A 14,804-nucleotide genomic window follows, 5' to 3' on the forward strand; every position below is an offset into this window, starting at 1 on the left:
GGGAATGAAGTGGAAACAGTGCCCTTTGATAGCACCGTACCTCTCCAGAAGAGCATACTAAAAAGTTCATGCACCAGAATCAAACTGGTTAGTTCTGTGTAACTGGAAAGGACAAACTTCCAGACAACAAGTTCTCTCTCCATTACGCCACATTGAAGGACCTGTCATGTCACCAGCTCAGGGCTGCTTGATTTCTGCAGGTTGTAGCTAAGTGGCCTTGAGCACTCTGATGGTCTTCTGTGACCATCTGCAAATTAGCAGTTTTTCCCTTTTGACCAGCCATTATTAGTTGGGCAACACCAAAGCAAGCATTTGGTTATATAAAGCTTCTCAGGAAGAAGAGACAGTATTAATGGAATCCTCTCCTCAGAGGCCCCTTCCACCTCACTCTTTCAAACCTTTGTCACAAAAGATGTATGGAAGCTTACTCTTAATATCCTCCTAATGAGACTATTCATTTGCAATTTAACACTAAATTAGATTTTGTCACTGTTCAGCACTCTTTTTCTGTCTCGTCTGACACCTCTTTGGGAAAAAAAGACATTGATTTGGATGATGGGATGAAAAACAAAGCTGGCACTGGGTTCCAGGATATCATTCCCAGCTGTCAGTGTCAGGTCATGTACAGCAAGACCAGTCTCTGCAGTGAAATGCTATGCTGAAATATTCCAGGTACTTACTAGGAAATAACACAGACTGTGGACAAAATATTCCCAATTCACTTAACCAAGATTGAAGTTATAAACTCTTCTCAACAATTATCACTCAGGTGATTGAAAAACATTTCACTCAGGTAACTGTAATTTCAGGTAATTTTCAGGTATGGCTTATGAACTGAAATACTCTGTGCAGGTTTGGCTTTCTTAACTATCTACTGGCAAATGAAGAGTCACTTTTGGCTTGCTTAGGCCTAATGCATGCAGTGATTGCCCAAATCTTTAGATCCACTGGGTCATTTAAATAATTGCCTACAGCATAGTCCCAAGAAGCCTTCAATACAGAATTTTATTCCATACAGTGGGGAACAAATAGCATTTCTAATAGCAAAGCACAACTTTCACATTTCTGAAGAAATGTGGCAGCACACACCACTTTGAATTGTTGATTTTGGCATTTAAAGCAGATGTCAGTATCAGTTACAATTAGAAGTGCAAGAATGCACATTTCTAAACCAGACCTCTAAAGATAAGCTGTGCAACACAGAGACTTATTGCACAGGCTATATGATTTACTCCCATCCCCTAACCACCTACACCTCTTTAGACCTCCTGGGAGAGCAAAACAGGAGCATCTAAAACAAACATTAAGACAAAATATATGAGTACAAGACAACTATGCCTTTTTACAGGTTGATAGAAATAAAAAAATGAACATAGGTGAGGTCTTAGGGAGTAACCTATAAAAACATTCTATCTTAACATATCATACCTTCTGCTGCCAATTCTTTCCATCTTTCTTTGTTTGCTTGAATGATCTTCATCAAGTTGTCCTTGAAGCCCCTTAGGTCTACAGTTGCTAGAGAATTTTCTATGTGAGCCCCTCCATCACCTGTACTTTTAAACCCAGGTCGTCTTTGTGCTTCAGCGTTGCTTACTGCTCCCAAACTATTTTGGCTGGACAAGGGAAAAAAACCCCAAATTATAAATACAGTCAGGCAATTTTAATAATACACAAACAGTTGATGTCAATCAAGTTGCTTAGGAACTAACTTGAAAAAATAGTTTTTACCAGAGCTTGCCTAAGATGACCGTTTTCCAGGGGATTCTTGAAAAAAAATGTGACAGATGAAAATACATTACTTGTAATTTAATTCTTAAAAGAATGTTTGCACAGCCTTTTTTGAGCAGCTTCTTAGCTGTGTTTTTGAATGGTGAATGGTATCCTTGGGTCTCACAGGGAAGACATCTGATCATTATTTTTTGACCCATTTAAAAAAAAGGAAGACATGACGTATATGAGAGGTAAGTTTTGCTTGAGCTGAAAATTTTCTTCAAGTTACAAAACTTCAAGTGTAGTCAAAGCAAGATTTGAGTGGCTTTAACACACACTAAATAGAGACTGCAGCTAGTTTACATCTACAGGTAAGCAGAAGTGAAATTATCCCTATATGTATATGGTGGGAAAGGTGGGGGAAAAAAGAATGAATGCCCTTTTTTTCTTAGAATTAAAAAATAAGACCTATTTCCAACCTTGTGCAGGTACTCATGTCTTAATAGATTTTGTTTATTCAACTTTGCTGCATGGTTTATCTCATTGGTACCAAAGACAGATGTTAATATACATACAAATGGGTTTCCATTAATCAGAAAATAATTGCAGTGAGTATACCAACAAAAACTTCACAAGAAGCGTTAACTGCAATTTCCATGTGCTCCAGAGATGTTGAATGGGAAAGAATAGGCCACGCTTGAGCTGAAAATTTTCTTCAAGTTACAAAACTTCAAGTGTAGTCAAAGCAAGATTTGAGTGGCTTTAACACACACTAAATAGAGACTGCAGCTAGTTTACATCTACAGGTAAGCAGAAGTGAAATTATCCCTATATGTATATGGTGGGAAAGGTGGGGGAAAAAAGAATGAATGCCCTTTTTTTCTTAGAATTAAAAAATAAGACCTATTTCCAACCTTGTGCAGGTACTCATGTCTTAATAGATTTTGTTTATTCAACTTTGCTGCATGGTTTATCTCATTGGTACCAAAGACAGATGTTAATATACATACAAATGGGTTTCCATTAATCAGAAAATAATTGCAGTGAGTATACCAACAAAAACTTCACAAGAAGCGTTAACTGCAATTTCCATGTGCTCCAGAGATGTTGAATGGGAAAGAATGGAAAGAATAGGCCATAATTCTAGTGTTTTCCAGGCACCATCTCATGGTGTCCACGCAGCAGTGTGTGTGCAATTCTCTGGCTCAGACTTTTCTGTATTGTGCTACAGGCTCTCCACTCTCCTCAGAAGTGTGGCACTTGATTCTATACAAAGAAAAATTCCCTTTATCCTCCATCTCACATGAAGGATTTTTTCCTGGATCATAAGCCTTTTTTTCATTTGCCATTCAGTCATGAACATCAACCAAAAATGAAGCCTGAAGCTGCTAATTATTTGCAGCTGCTAATCACTCTTTTGTGAAGGAGGATGTAAACAAATTTGTTATCAGTAATACCTTAGTTTAGCACTGTTCCCCAAAACACTAAAAACTCCATCATAAATACCTACTTCTAGTAAGTCCTACTTGCTTCTAGTTAGCAAAACATAGGAAAGTGCTAGGTTCACCCTTTTGTTACTGGAATCTAACTAAAGCCCAGCAAATGAAAAATTGCCTTGCAGAGTTATCATTTAGTAACGTCAGTAAAAGCTCAAGTTACAGTTTTAAAGTGAAATAAAAATATTATAACAGAGGCAGTATTTGTAAAGGCAGTATCTGGTTATTCAACAATGCTTTCAGCAAGAAGCCACTTAAATTACACTCAAATTACACTGTTGTAGCTACTTTGCCTTATAGGTACAGGAATTTCAATAGCCTATTGGAAATATTATATTTTAAATTGTAGAAATAAATTTCGTGGTTTGTATGTGTTTATTCTGATGATTACTGGGATTTTGCCTTTTTATATGTACAATTGTATTGTTCAGTCAATGGGGCAAAATAGCACATTGCAAATACAATGCAGCCCCACAGGGTGGCAATACTGCACAGCTGTTTGTTACCTCCCCAGCTTCACATAACCAAGATCACCTTGAGAATCACATTATTATGATTACTATGTGAGCTTATGTTAGTTTAATAACAAAGCAGTGTATTCATACCTGGGGGTCCCAAATGCAGGACTTTCAGATTTTGTCGCTTCCTCTATAAGAGGCATAACAATTTTCTCCATTGAATCAGTAAGAAGAGAAAATGTTGGTTCTACTATGAAATCAATGAAACCTAAAGACGAAAAAGAGAGAAAAATCAGGTTTTATATTTCCACAAGTCTTAAATCTAAAAATGAATACTTGCCACTCGGCTAATTTTCTAACTGCAGTCCCAATTCAATATACTAAATACCACTAGTATAATCTTGAAGAAAAAAGCACAATTGAAACAAAAAACACCTGAAACTGTGTAGATATAAGTAGATATTAATAATTACAGCTTTTCATTCTTTTTCCTTGTAAATTTAATGCACTGCTGAACACACCTACCATTTGAAATGAGTATTAATTATTGAATAGAAGGGAAGTTACTGTTGAGCCAGAATGCTACAAGCCATGCTGTCTCTTTTACTATTCGGAGCTTCTTGCCAAGGAGTTAATATTTCAAATTGCTGTTTATTATTCTGTGGAGGTAAAGTGTTATTTCACAGTGTGTAGGAGGGCTCTGTCAAATCAGTGAAGAGAACAAGTAATATCCTTAGGAGACAGCATTCATCCCACAGTTCTGAGATGTCAGCTCTGAACAATGTCTTTTACATTCTAAAGTGCTCATCATGGTATGGAATGACACAGTGAGAGAATGAAGCATTATTCTCTACTGAGCACTTAACAGAAAAAAAGATATGTTAAAACATGAGCTAGCAATGGATTTCCAGATGTCTTCCTGCTCTAAGCATGCAACCCAGCGTGAAGATGAGTAACAGGAGTCAATCTGGAATCCAGCTTCTCTCCTCCAGTAGATATGATGCTCAAACATACTGGCTTCAAACTCCCAGTGAAATGGAATAAAGGATACAAAAAGTGACTGAGCCAGGGAGGCTTGACCCTCTGTAGTTTGACCCTGAGACACTGACAGGCTTACTTGCAGTCCAGAGGGCTGATTTCTTAATTAGCTTTGAGCTGAGATGCACCTACAAACTGGTACTTTCAGATTATAATAGAGACCTGCGAGTTCTTAAGCAAGAGATAAGCAATTTGAGGACATGATCTGCCAGACTCTAAAGTGTGTACAGTAGAAGCTGGGCTCATGTCCAGTATTTTGGTTAATCCCTCTCCTACCCCTCCCTCACATATGCTGAAATGACATCATGTTCTTTTGAGACCAGCACCATTCTGCTGCAAAAGTACAGGAGTTTGGTGAACAGATAGGTGCAAAGAAATACCTTCCATATGATGGAATTTTAAACATTTAAAATTCAAAATGGGTAAATTAAATATCCTTGTGAATTTACATGCTCCTATACAGACAAAAAAGAGAAAAACACAGATTTTCATTACCTATTTGAGACTGAGCTACCAAAGTGGACTTGCGGTCACAAAGTGGGGAAAATTGAAGACCTAAAGCAGCCTCCTTGTCTCCCTGTAAACAACAATGTTTAATATTATAAGCATATATTTGATGGAATCTGAATATTCTTAGTATTTATTCAAGATCACTTCATTAATTTATATTCCTGAATAAAAACAAGTCAGAGACAAATCTTCAAATTTCGATTAAGAGTCTAAATTCTGACTTGCTTTTGGCAACTTTTGTGTAAAGAAGCTTATTTCAAGTTCTCCTCAACAGAAGGCATCTGGCAATGAGATTTAAAATATATGAAGTCCTTGTATTCACAATTTAGTTCTGCTGATCCAGATGTAAGAGGACTAGAGATACTTAGAAATGTTTGTAGTAGTATGCCAAATGCTGAGTGTTTCCTTCTACTACAATGGTTCATCCAGCATGTAAAAATCCTTCAATGGATTTATTCATGTCAACTGTATGAACTGACTTGAACTTATTCTTACTAGCAGGCATGTCTCTGCTGCTGAAGCCACAAAAAATACAAATTCAGTTTCATTACAATGATGATTTGTACAAACTAGCTCTGAAATTTTTTCAGCACTTTGCAGATTAGAAGAGTCATTTTTGTTGCAACAGTCTTAACAGACAGGAGGGTGTATCTCCATTTTCAGCATGGTAGACCAACTGATTTGCAAAACCTCAAAAGAAAAGTCCAGTGGCACAAAAAAAAAACCAAAAAAAAAAAAAAACAAAAAAAAAAAACACCAAAAAACCCTGAAGAGACATCTTTCAAAGGAGGTTATAATTGGTGTTGCTGGATAAATCTGGCTGCCAGAAGCACTGACATTATAGATATAGGAAAACCTAGCCTTGCAAGTCAAATGAACCTATATATTTGTCATGGAGAGTGCTGTTAGACTATAATTCAGTGGAGAGCACTGCATGAACATACATGCATGAAAATACTGCATGAACATCATTCTCCCAAGGAAAACTGGGGAAACATAAACTGATGGATGAAGGGGGCAGTATTAACCTTCCTTAGTCTTTTTTTTCAAGTGTCACTGAAGTATATTTGGGAATGGTTTGGAACCATAAAAGCAGTAAAACCAATCCAGCTACAGAAACAGATGCAACTCACAGATTGCATTTCATGTGAAAGTGGAGAGCTTTATTACTAAGGCCATTAAATTTTATACTGAAGTGTTAATAATTTGAACTCAGAGCATGGAAGAACACATGAACACTTGCTACTAGAAGCAGTGGGAGTGGCATCTCCATGTAAATATAGGGGCCAGATTGTAATATCATATAAACTGGGATAGTTCTAACTACCCCATTGGATTATTTTTCATTTTCAAATAGCTTCTTACCCCAGTTATGAATTACTTTGCAATCAACATAATATTAATTAATACTTAAGTGTTATTTAAATCTAAGGCTAGTGTAAATTGTAATAATGGTCACAGAACTGATATCTAAACCAGTCGTTAGAATTTAATGAGATCTAAAACCAAGATACAAATCAAACTGTAAAAAAATTCTTTGTCCAGGCAATGGAGTCACTTTTTAATTGTCTTTTAATGTCTCTGGAGCTATTCAGACTCAGAGTAGAGTGCTATAGGCACTGTGATACTTCTTTGAGTTACTGGAACAATGTATTTCTTTACTTTTAAGGATTTGAGATGAGAGGCTGTATTTCTATTTTAAACAAGTAACTCAGATTTTCCTTGGTATTTCAATATACTTTCTCTAGCTCTTGCTATTAAAGTGTTGTTGGGCTTTTCTTCCTGAAGTTAACACTGGCACATATTTTAAACATTAGCTGTAGTTAACAAAGTTTTTGTCAAGGTGAATGTTCATTTTTTTGCTGGTGCTCACTACTTTGAAAGCTGCCTGTGAAAGCATTGGATTTGCATCAGCTTCTTTCAGAATCTACTGCTTTTGCCATAAGGCACAGAAGTAGTTGAATCTCCAAAGAAAAGAAGAGGAGGAATTAAGGGATTTCATATACATTTGGACTACTTCATCTTGGCTGGCACAGGTTTGGAAGTCCTGGAGATTTCTATCACACAGGCTCAGATAACAGACCAGAGGATGCACAACAAGCCATTGCATCCAGGAAGCAGGAGACCTACTGTGTCTGCACTGCTCAGTGCATTTATATGTGTGCTGACACTTTAAAAGGGCTGGAACTACTCCACACACGTTGTCCTCTGCAGTACATGGAAAGAATTCTGTTTCTGATACACTCCCTTGCAGCCTGGAAGCCTTTGGTATTTTACATTGCTAAGTTGCATACATATATACACTTTTACTTGCTATTGTTAAATAAATGCCTTCTCAAGTTTTTGAGCAGCTTCTTTGGGATCCAGTTACTTCTTCTAATGAATGGATAAAGGAATAACTAAAACATTAGCTGGTCCTATGCATTCAGTGAGCAGCGTGGTACTGTTTACTGCTAATGCTACCTCCACTTGGCTGGAAACTGTCCCAAGGGCCCTGTCTAGTCTGTCTATCTGTGTCTTAAATGTTAATACAGTTGGTCATTTTATGACCCTTTTCTTGGGCAATCTGCTCCTCCTTTTTGCTCTCAAGTTCAAAATCCTCAAAATTTCCCTCGACAGAAGCAGACACAAACTCATGACTGCTCATTATTTCCAAGAAACTCAATCCATTCACTATTTCTATTAAGGCACCAGTTCTCCAGTCTGCCTCCCCTATGCAAAGTCTAGAGTCAAGGATGCCCAATGCTCCCTACTGAGAATTCATGTGAAGAATCTTCGGGACCTGAGCAGGAACCTTATATGGCAGATGGGTCTAACAAGCTCATAATTTCACATACTTTATTTTTTATTCTCTGGTCTCTTTTTCCAGTGTGACCCTTCTGATTTGAAAATGTCAACATATAGCAAAATTAAGACAATCAAGCTGAGCAAGACATAGAGTGTTCCCTGATTAAAAATCTGTGCATATCTCTAGAAATTAACACACCTAAACTGGACTTTGATTATCAATTGTACTTCAGTAGCTGTTATGCTGACAATGTGCATGGTGACAAATATTGATTACAAGGAGAGTATTTTCCCTCTGGAGAAAGGGTTTTTGCTTTCACCTGCTGAGGTAAGTCAAAAAATGACAGCAGTGACACCAACATCTATTGGGTTTTCTCTTGGAATTTAGTACCTCACAGAAATAAAAAGGCTTTCACAATGGTGTGTCTTCATTTTTGCTTTAGGGTATATGGGCACAGCATTAACAGGATGGTACTGTCTAATCTCTGGCTTTGGATCAGGCTGTTATGAAAGCAACACCTTCAGATCTATGTGGCATATGCATGGCTAATACTAGCAAGGAAAAGAAATAAAAGGGCTTTCTGAAATGTGGAATGGAGATAACTTTTTGCCTTCTTTGCTGAACATGAATTCTTCCTGTTTTCTCTCATCCTACCCTTCTGGTTCTTCTTTATAATTCAAAGCATATATAAATCTCTGTCTACAGAATGAAAACAGCTTGACAAGTTATATTATAATTGAAAGGGGAAAAAACCCACTACAACACTCAGAATACTGATATCAGCTGAAAGAGATAGAGAACTATAACCATTTTGTCTTATTAACACACATAAAAGTTGAATCAATGTCAGTGGTATGCATGAAGAATAAAGAATATATACTACTGACTATGCCTGTCAATCACAACCAACAGCAACCTTGCTGGTAGACTTAAGAAAATATTAAATCGTGTAACTATTGATTCCTGAACTAGATTTATGAAAGGATTTTAAAAATGGCACCTGTCGAAAAAATTCTTCCATCAGGGCCATGGTCCACCGGTAGTGCAGCTCCCAGGATTTTGCTGGATGGCTTATGTCTGCTGCATGTAGAATCAAAGACATGGCTTTGGCTTTGTCTACCCTGTCAATTCAAGGACATGCTCCAATTATCTCAAAACAAAAGCAACTATTTAAATTCTTTTCTTGAATATGAGCTCATTGAAAGACTGCAGATAATGAAGAGAATGGAAAATCACCTACCCCTGTGCCTGCTGCAGAGTGTGTCGCATTGTTTTAATTTGTTGGAAATGACCTGACATGTCTGTAGACAAGACCATCTCAATGACCAAGCTACGCAACTCCCTAAGAATAATTAAAAGCAAAATGACTGATTAAAATTCATTTATTCTATGCATGGTACATTTGTTTAAGCAGTATTTGTTAATTTATAACTTTCAAAACAACATCATGGGTTTTATTACATTTTAAAAAGCATTTAAATAAATTATTAACAACTTGAACATTGTATCCTAAAGGGATTCTGTGAAAGTAACATACCTCAGAAAATACCTCTGTACCTCTGCAGTCATTATTTCAGAGTCACACTATTTTGTAAATCCTATTTCCAGTGCATAAACTAATATTACATGCAGTTCTCTCACCCATTATAAGTCATTCCTTATTTTTTCCAGCAGTAGACTATTCAAAAAACAAGTTGTTCTCTGGGCTTACCACCACACAACAGGGTACATCAGGGTACATTTTTACTGCCCTCATATTAGTGAAGAGTGTGCATAACACTAAGCCTAGGAAGAAGGCTGTGGAAACACTCAGAAAAGCAAGAGGTATTACATCTGAAATACTATCAACTTTATACCAATATAAGATCATTATGACAAACTACCTTTCATTCCAAAAGTACTGTAATACCTACTTAATGAATCAGAACAAGTTTGGGATTAATAATTTATCTCTGTCTTGGTATTATGATTAGAGTTGTTGCCTTGTCCAGCTTTCTATTAAATCAATAGGAAACTAATAAAACATAAATCATGTAAGAAATTTTATTCTGATTGTAAATAGAAAATTTAATTAATTTTGTCAACAATAATTACTGATTTAGAAAATTCTATCTCCTTGATGTAGAAGGATCATATATAGGCCACGTAGGACTCTAGTGGGTCTTTATTTATATGCTTTTTAAATGGCCTAGGAGGACAAGTGGTGCTTATATGTATATGGGGAATTTACCACATTAAACCTTTCATTATGTACCACATATCTTCATCAGCACACCCCCAATCTTAAGGACATCCAAGTATCAAATAAAACAGAAAAATCCTACTTTAGTCATTCTCACTGATCTTTGATATGATATTCATACCTTTGATTTAAATAAAGCAAAAAACAAGCAGTTTTTTTTTCAAAGGACTATGCTTTAAAGAGGCAATTTGCAGTTTTCTTTAAGGCTCTTAGAATACTTTTTTTTTAAAGACTATCAAGACTTCTTTTGATCCAAATTAATTACATATTTAAGCAGATATTTGTTGCTGATTTTTATGTATATATTCCTGATTTGCTTTAATGTAACTGGATAAAGACTCAATGCTCTCACTTCTACTCAATAATATGCAGCCATAGCAACTTGTGTTTAGAAAATGTCTTACTTTATCTGACCTCATAATAAGATACTAATTATTTTGCATCCCAACTGTTCCGCCTCCACATTGCTTTGAAAGTTTACCCTTCAAAAATAGTCAAAACCATTAAAAAATAAAAGCAAAATGAAAAACCCCAAGAAAACAAAACAAAAAACACAGCTAACACTACAAGCGTAATAAAGGCTCTGCATTGTTAAACCCTGATATTTTTAAGACTGAGATAATTATCACTTCTCCTTTCCATGGGAGATTTTCTTAGGAACATTCAATGTCTGAACTTTCAGAGTGATCAGAAATAAGTTCACCCCTACTCACAAGATACCTCACCCCAACTAAGCAAAACACACACAGAGAAGCAAAACCACACTTTCAGTTTATTCATATTGTCATGGCAGCAGAAAAAAGACCCTAATTCTTGTACCTACAACATCTGAATAAGGATCAAACACTATAGCATTGTCCTGTCACACACTCCTGAAGATTTCAGGCCACTAAAAATCTGCTTAACAGCCAAAGAGAGACACCTGCAGTTGTTTACTGCCTGTGCCCATATCCACCACAATCAGAGGATAGAAAATTGAAACCTGATGGGGAAATGGTAGGTAAAGCTCTACTGGAGCTACAAATGCTTCACCTGCTATCATTGCACAGAAGGTTAATCTTGGACTGATCGCATTACCAAATTGCTTCCCAGGTAAAAAAGACTGTCTCAACTTCCACATCATGGGAGACCTCAGCTGGTCTCATAGGTGACCCCTGGACAGAAATCTCTCCCAGTCCTCATTAGGCAGTCCCCAGCTACGAGCCTCAGGATAATATAGGTACCTGCTACCACCCAAAAAGACACACAGATGTTGTCATACTATGAAGGGAATGGTAACAATATTCACAAGGCACATGGCAATCTTTCAGGCCCAATATCAGAAGATTACTGGGTTTGAGTCTACTTGGAGTGGAGTTGATCTCCACTTTACTTAAGTAAATTGTCATGTTCTGTGCTGGCATCCTTTCTCAACCCTCCACAGCCACAAGTCCAACAGATAGAATGCTGTAAAAAAAACATAGATGCAAGACTATGTGAAAAAATTACATGAACGGTGTAATAAAGAGACAAGGAGTGACACATGAATTTCTTGAAAAAGTAGTTAGCAAATAAATAGAAACTAGCAGTACCTGGATTTGTCCATGACAAAGGCATTTAGTCATCTGGAAACTAATCAAAAAATGCAGGAACAAACTAAGATAAGCAAATCAAGGTGAGAACTGAAGATATAAGCCTCATCTTCAAGTTATAGGAATCCTTAGACAGAAGGATGTCAAGGGACTTTGTGAGAGAATGTTGTTTATCTGCATTATACATAATACACACTGCTTTATTTGTCTCTTTTTTTGGATAATCAGGCAATATATCACTGTATGCCTTATGACTGGGGTGGTTTGAGACATTAATACTGCCCCACCACCTACAATGACATCACGCATGGGGTGCTGGAACACTGGGAACCTGCTAAATCAAAGGAGAAAGGGGGACAAACAAGGATCCCTCTTTATTGAAGGGCACTAAGTGAAAGAAACAAAACAATATCAAAGACTGGAACAAATTTTCAGAGTCAAGAAAAGACTGAAAAATTGCTATGTATGTCACATGCATTATCCACAAAGGACATCATCCTCAGAATGCTGGCAGTGTTCCCCAGCTCAGACCAGAAGTCTGTTTTAAACTTAATTGAAGCTGGCAGTTTATTAGCACATTTATCTCCCTAAAGTTAACATGTAGAAGAGAAAATTGAGTACTATAAAGTAATTTCAGTCATTTTGCTTCATTTTGCTAGAATAATTAGCAGAACCTCAGTTTAAATAGTCAGCAGTGTTAAATTTTTGAAAAATGAAATTGCTGCAACTAAAGAAAATAGATATGACAGAAGTAAAGAAATTAATCAGTGCCAGGAAGTACATTGAAAAGTTGAACAGATTATCATTTCAATTTACTGCCAACTTGATTCAGAGCAACCTTCAAAACTGTTAGTTTAACAGCATGAATTTCAGCATAGATCCAAGAAGCTCACTCCAGTAATAATAAGAAAATTGTCTCTGTTAAGTGGCTACCAGATCCATCATTGCACCAATGAAATGACAAGGTAACAGGAATTTCTGGATATTAGAAATTAATCCCAGGAAACTGTCATTTCCATGACTGACCCTCTAAATTGAAGTATCACACTGCAACAGGTTGTGCAGGTTGGCACAGACAGGCACTTTGGAATTTACTGCTTGCTTCAAAGAACAGAGTGTAATTGCTGAGCTAAGTGACAAAACATGGAACTGAATGTACTAGTTTAGATTCTTGAGCTTATTAATCAATTCATACATTTCTTCTACATTTTACTGAATATACCCAAAAAAAGATGATAAATTCTACTTTTCTCTGGCTGCCAAAGCTCACCAGCTTCAAACTAGCTGCATATAGAAGAATCTGTGTACTAAATAAAAACAAAATTTGCAAAACTAAAGATCTTCTAGGAAAACATAATCTGGTTACGGTGAGAAGAGATTGAAAAGAATTGTAAACAGAGCCAGTGTGTGATTGTGCAAGTTCCAAAAGAATGTGGTAGTTTATCACAGGTTCAAAAACCACAGAGAAATTAAATGCAACAAAATTTAGACAAAATGGTCCACAACTGAACTGGACAAATAACTGTGGGAGAACCTGCCCAAACAATCTATACAGAGAAGAGCGTGCTTCAGAAATGTGAAGAAAGCTTATCACATTCCCCCCTTTCTTTAGCTTGCAGTCCAGCAGAGCAGTGTATATGAACATCACAACCTGGAAATCACAGGTCCTTCTTTCCATTCACAAATATTTGGGTTTCATCCTAGTACCCTTTTCCTCATGGCATAACAGAAGGGAATGACTGGGATAAACTGTACTAGCTGGCAGCCAGATTTCTATCAGCTGGAGCCACTGTATGCTGCAGCAGGGATTCCCACACTGCACTGATTTATGATGGTCTCCAGCGAGGAAGAAGCCAGGACTAGGGATGAACATAAGTGTTTTCAAGCCATCCTTGAAACAGTCCTAAATTGAAATTTGGCTGAAGAATTTCAGCCCCTTTCTACTTGGAAGCATCTTCTGGTAGGATGCAATATTAACCACAGCACTTCAAAAAGAACATACTTAAGGCAACATGTCTGAAGATTTGAAAATAATTTTTCCTCTAAATTTATGGTTTTAAAAGACAGAATATGAGTTTCTGATGGCTGTATACTGGCACAATAATTTTCTCCACACTCAATAGCTAGGACAAGCAAAAATAGGATCACAGAGACTTATCAGCCCCAAAACTATCAGGCCCAAAATAGTTTCAAGAAGAGCAAGGCTAGGTCTTGTTGGCATTGAAAATCTAGGTGTGTAGACAGTAATCAATGAAATTGACCAATTACTTCTGGAGAAATTTCTCCAGAACTAAATGTACAACACAAACCTTCTGATAACTAAATCTAAATGAGTATCCTCTGAGAAAAATTATTTTAAGAGAACTAAAAATTGTATGCTTCCTCTCTCACTTTGTATTAAATTTAAAAATTATAGATTTTTAAAGTATTTTTTAAAACAGGTACAGAATAATAATTAATTGAAACTCAGAAGGGCCAGCAGACTCACATTCAATAAATGCTTTATTTAGGTGTTTTCTCATCATGTAAATAAGTAAAATCATGTACATCTACCATGTAAAACAGTCCATCTCTAAATATACACCTCAGCAAAATATGATCTGATGTTCACACATTCCTTCATGAATGTATAATTTTGTGAAAATACAAATAAAGCAGAGTTTAGCTTTCATGGTAGCATCATTCACAGTGGGAGACTTTCCCCTAGGAGAACATATTTCTCTGAACTTCACAGTCCACCTGTCTGCAAGGGTTTTTCTAGAGCTGCTGAATAATATCTGTGTTTACAGAAACACAGAAGACTCATATTTTAAATACAATATGTATTCATCAATGATATATAAAGATAACATTTCCTTATTAATAATGGAGAGAGTCTTACTCTAACACTTGAATTTTAGCCTTACAGGTCTTATTATTTGAGATATATCAATTATGATACTTATTCTTTCAGCTGGCCAAATTTTCTTTAGGAATTACACAAAAATTAAG

At 36.4% G+C, this 14,804-nt stretch overlaps 1 protein-coding gene across 3 annotated transcripts in view; it reads right to left on the reverse strand.

Moving 5' to 3' along the window:
* The window catches only part of PDE1A (phosphodiesterase 1A), a 130,351-nt gene that overhangs the window by 37,660 nt on the left and 77,887 nt on the right, over positions 1 to 14,804 (reverse strand). For all 3 annotated transcript variants that reach the window (XR_005955564.1, XR_005955563.1, XM_041472848.1), the window contains exons 9-13: positions 9,241 to 9,342; positions 9,001 to 9,121; positions 5,198 to 5,279; positions 3,812 to 3,932; positions 1,429 to 1,613 (exon numbers count right to left, since the gene is read on the reverse strand). Coding sequence is in view for 1 of the 3 variants with exons in the window: in XM_041472848.1 (XP_041328782.1) it covers positions 1,429 to 1,613; positions 3,812 to 3,932; positions 5,198 to 5,279; positions 9,001 to 9,121; positions 9,241 to 9,342 (611 nt within the window). In the remaining 2 variants the exon portion in view is untranslated. The remainder of the gene's footprint in view (positions 1 to 1,428; positions 1,614 to 3,811; positions 3,933 to 5,197; positions 5,280 to 9,000; positions 9,122 to 9,240; positions 9,343 to 14,804) is intronic.

This window comes from Pyrgilauda ruficollis, unplaced genomic scaffold, assembly GCF_017590135.1.
Source record: "Pyrgilauda ruficollis isolate IOZ18807 unplaced genomic scaffold, ASM1759013v1 scaffold3, whole genome shotgun sequence".
Taxonomy (NCBI): domain Eukaryota; kingdom Metazoa; phylum Chordata; class Aves; order Passeriformes; family Passeridae; genus Pyrgilauda; species Pyrgilauda ruficollis.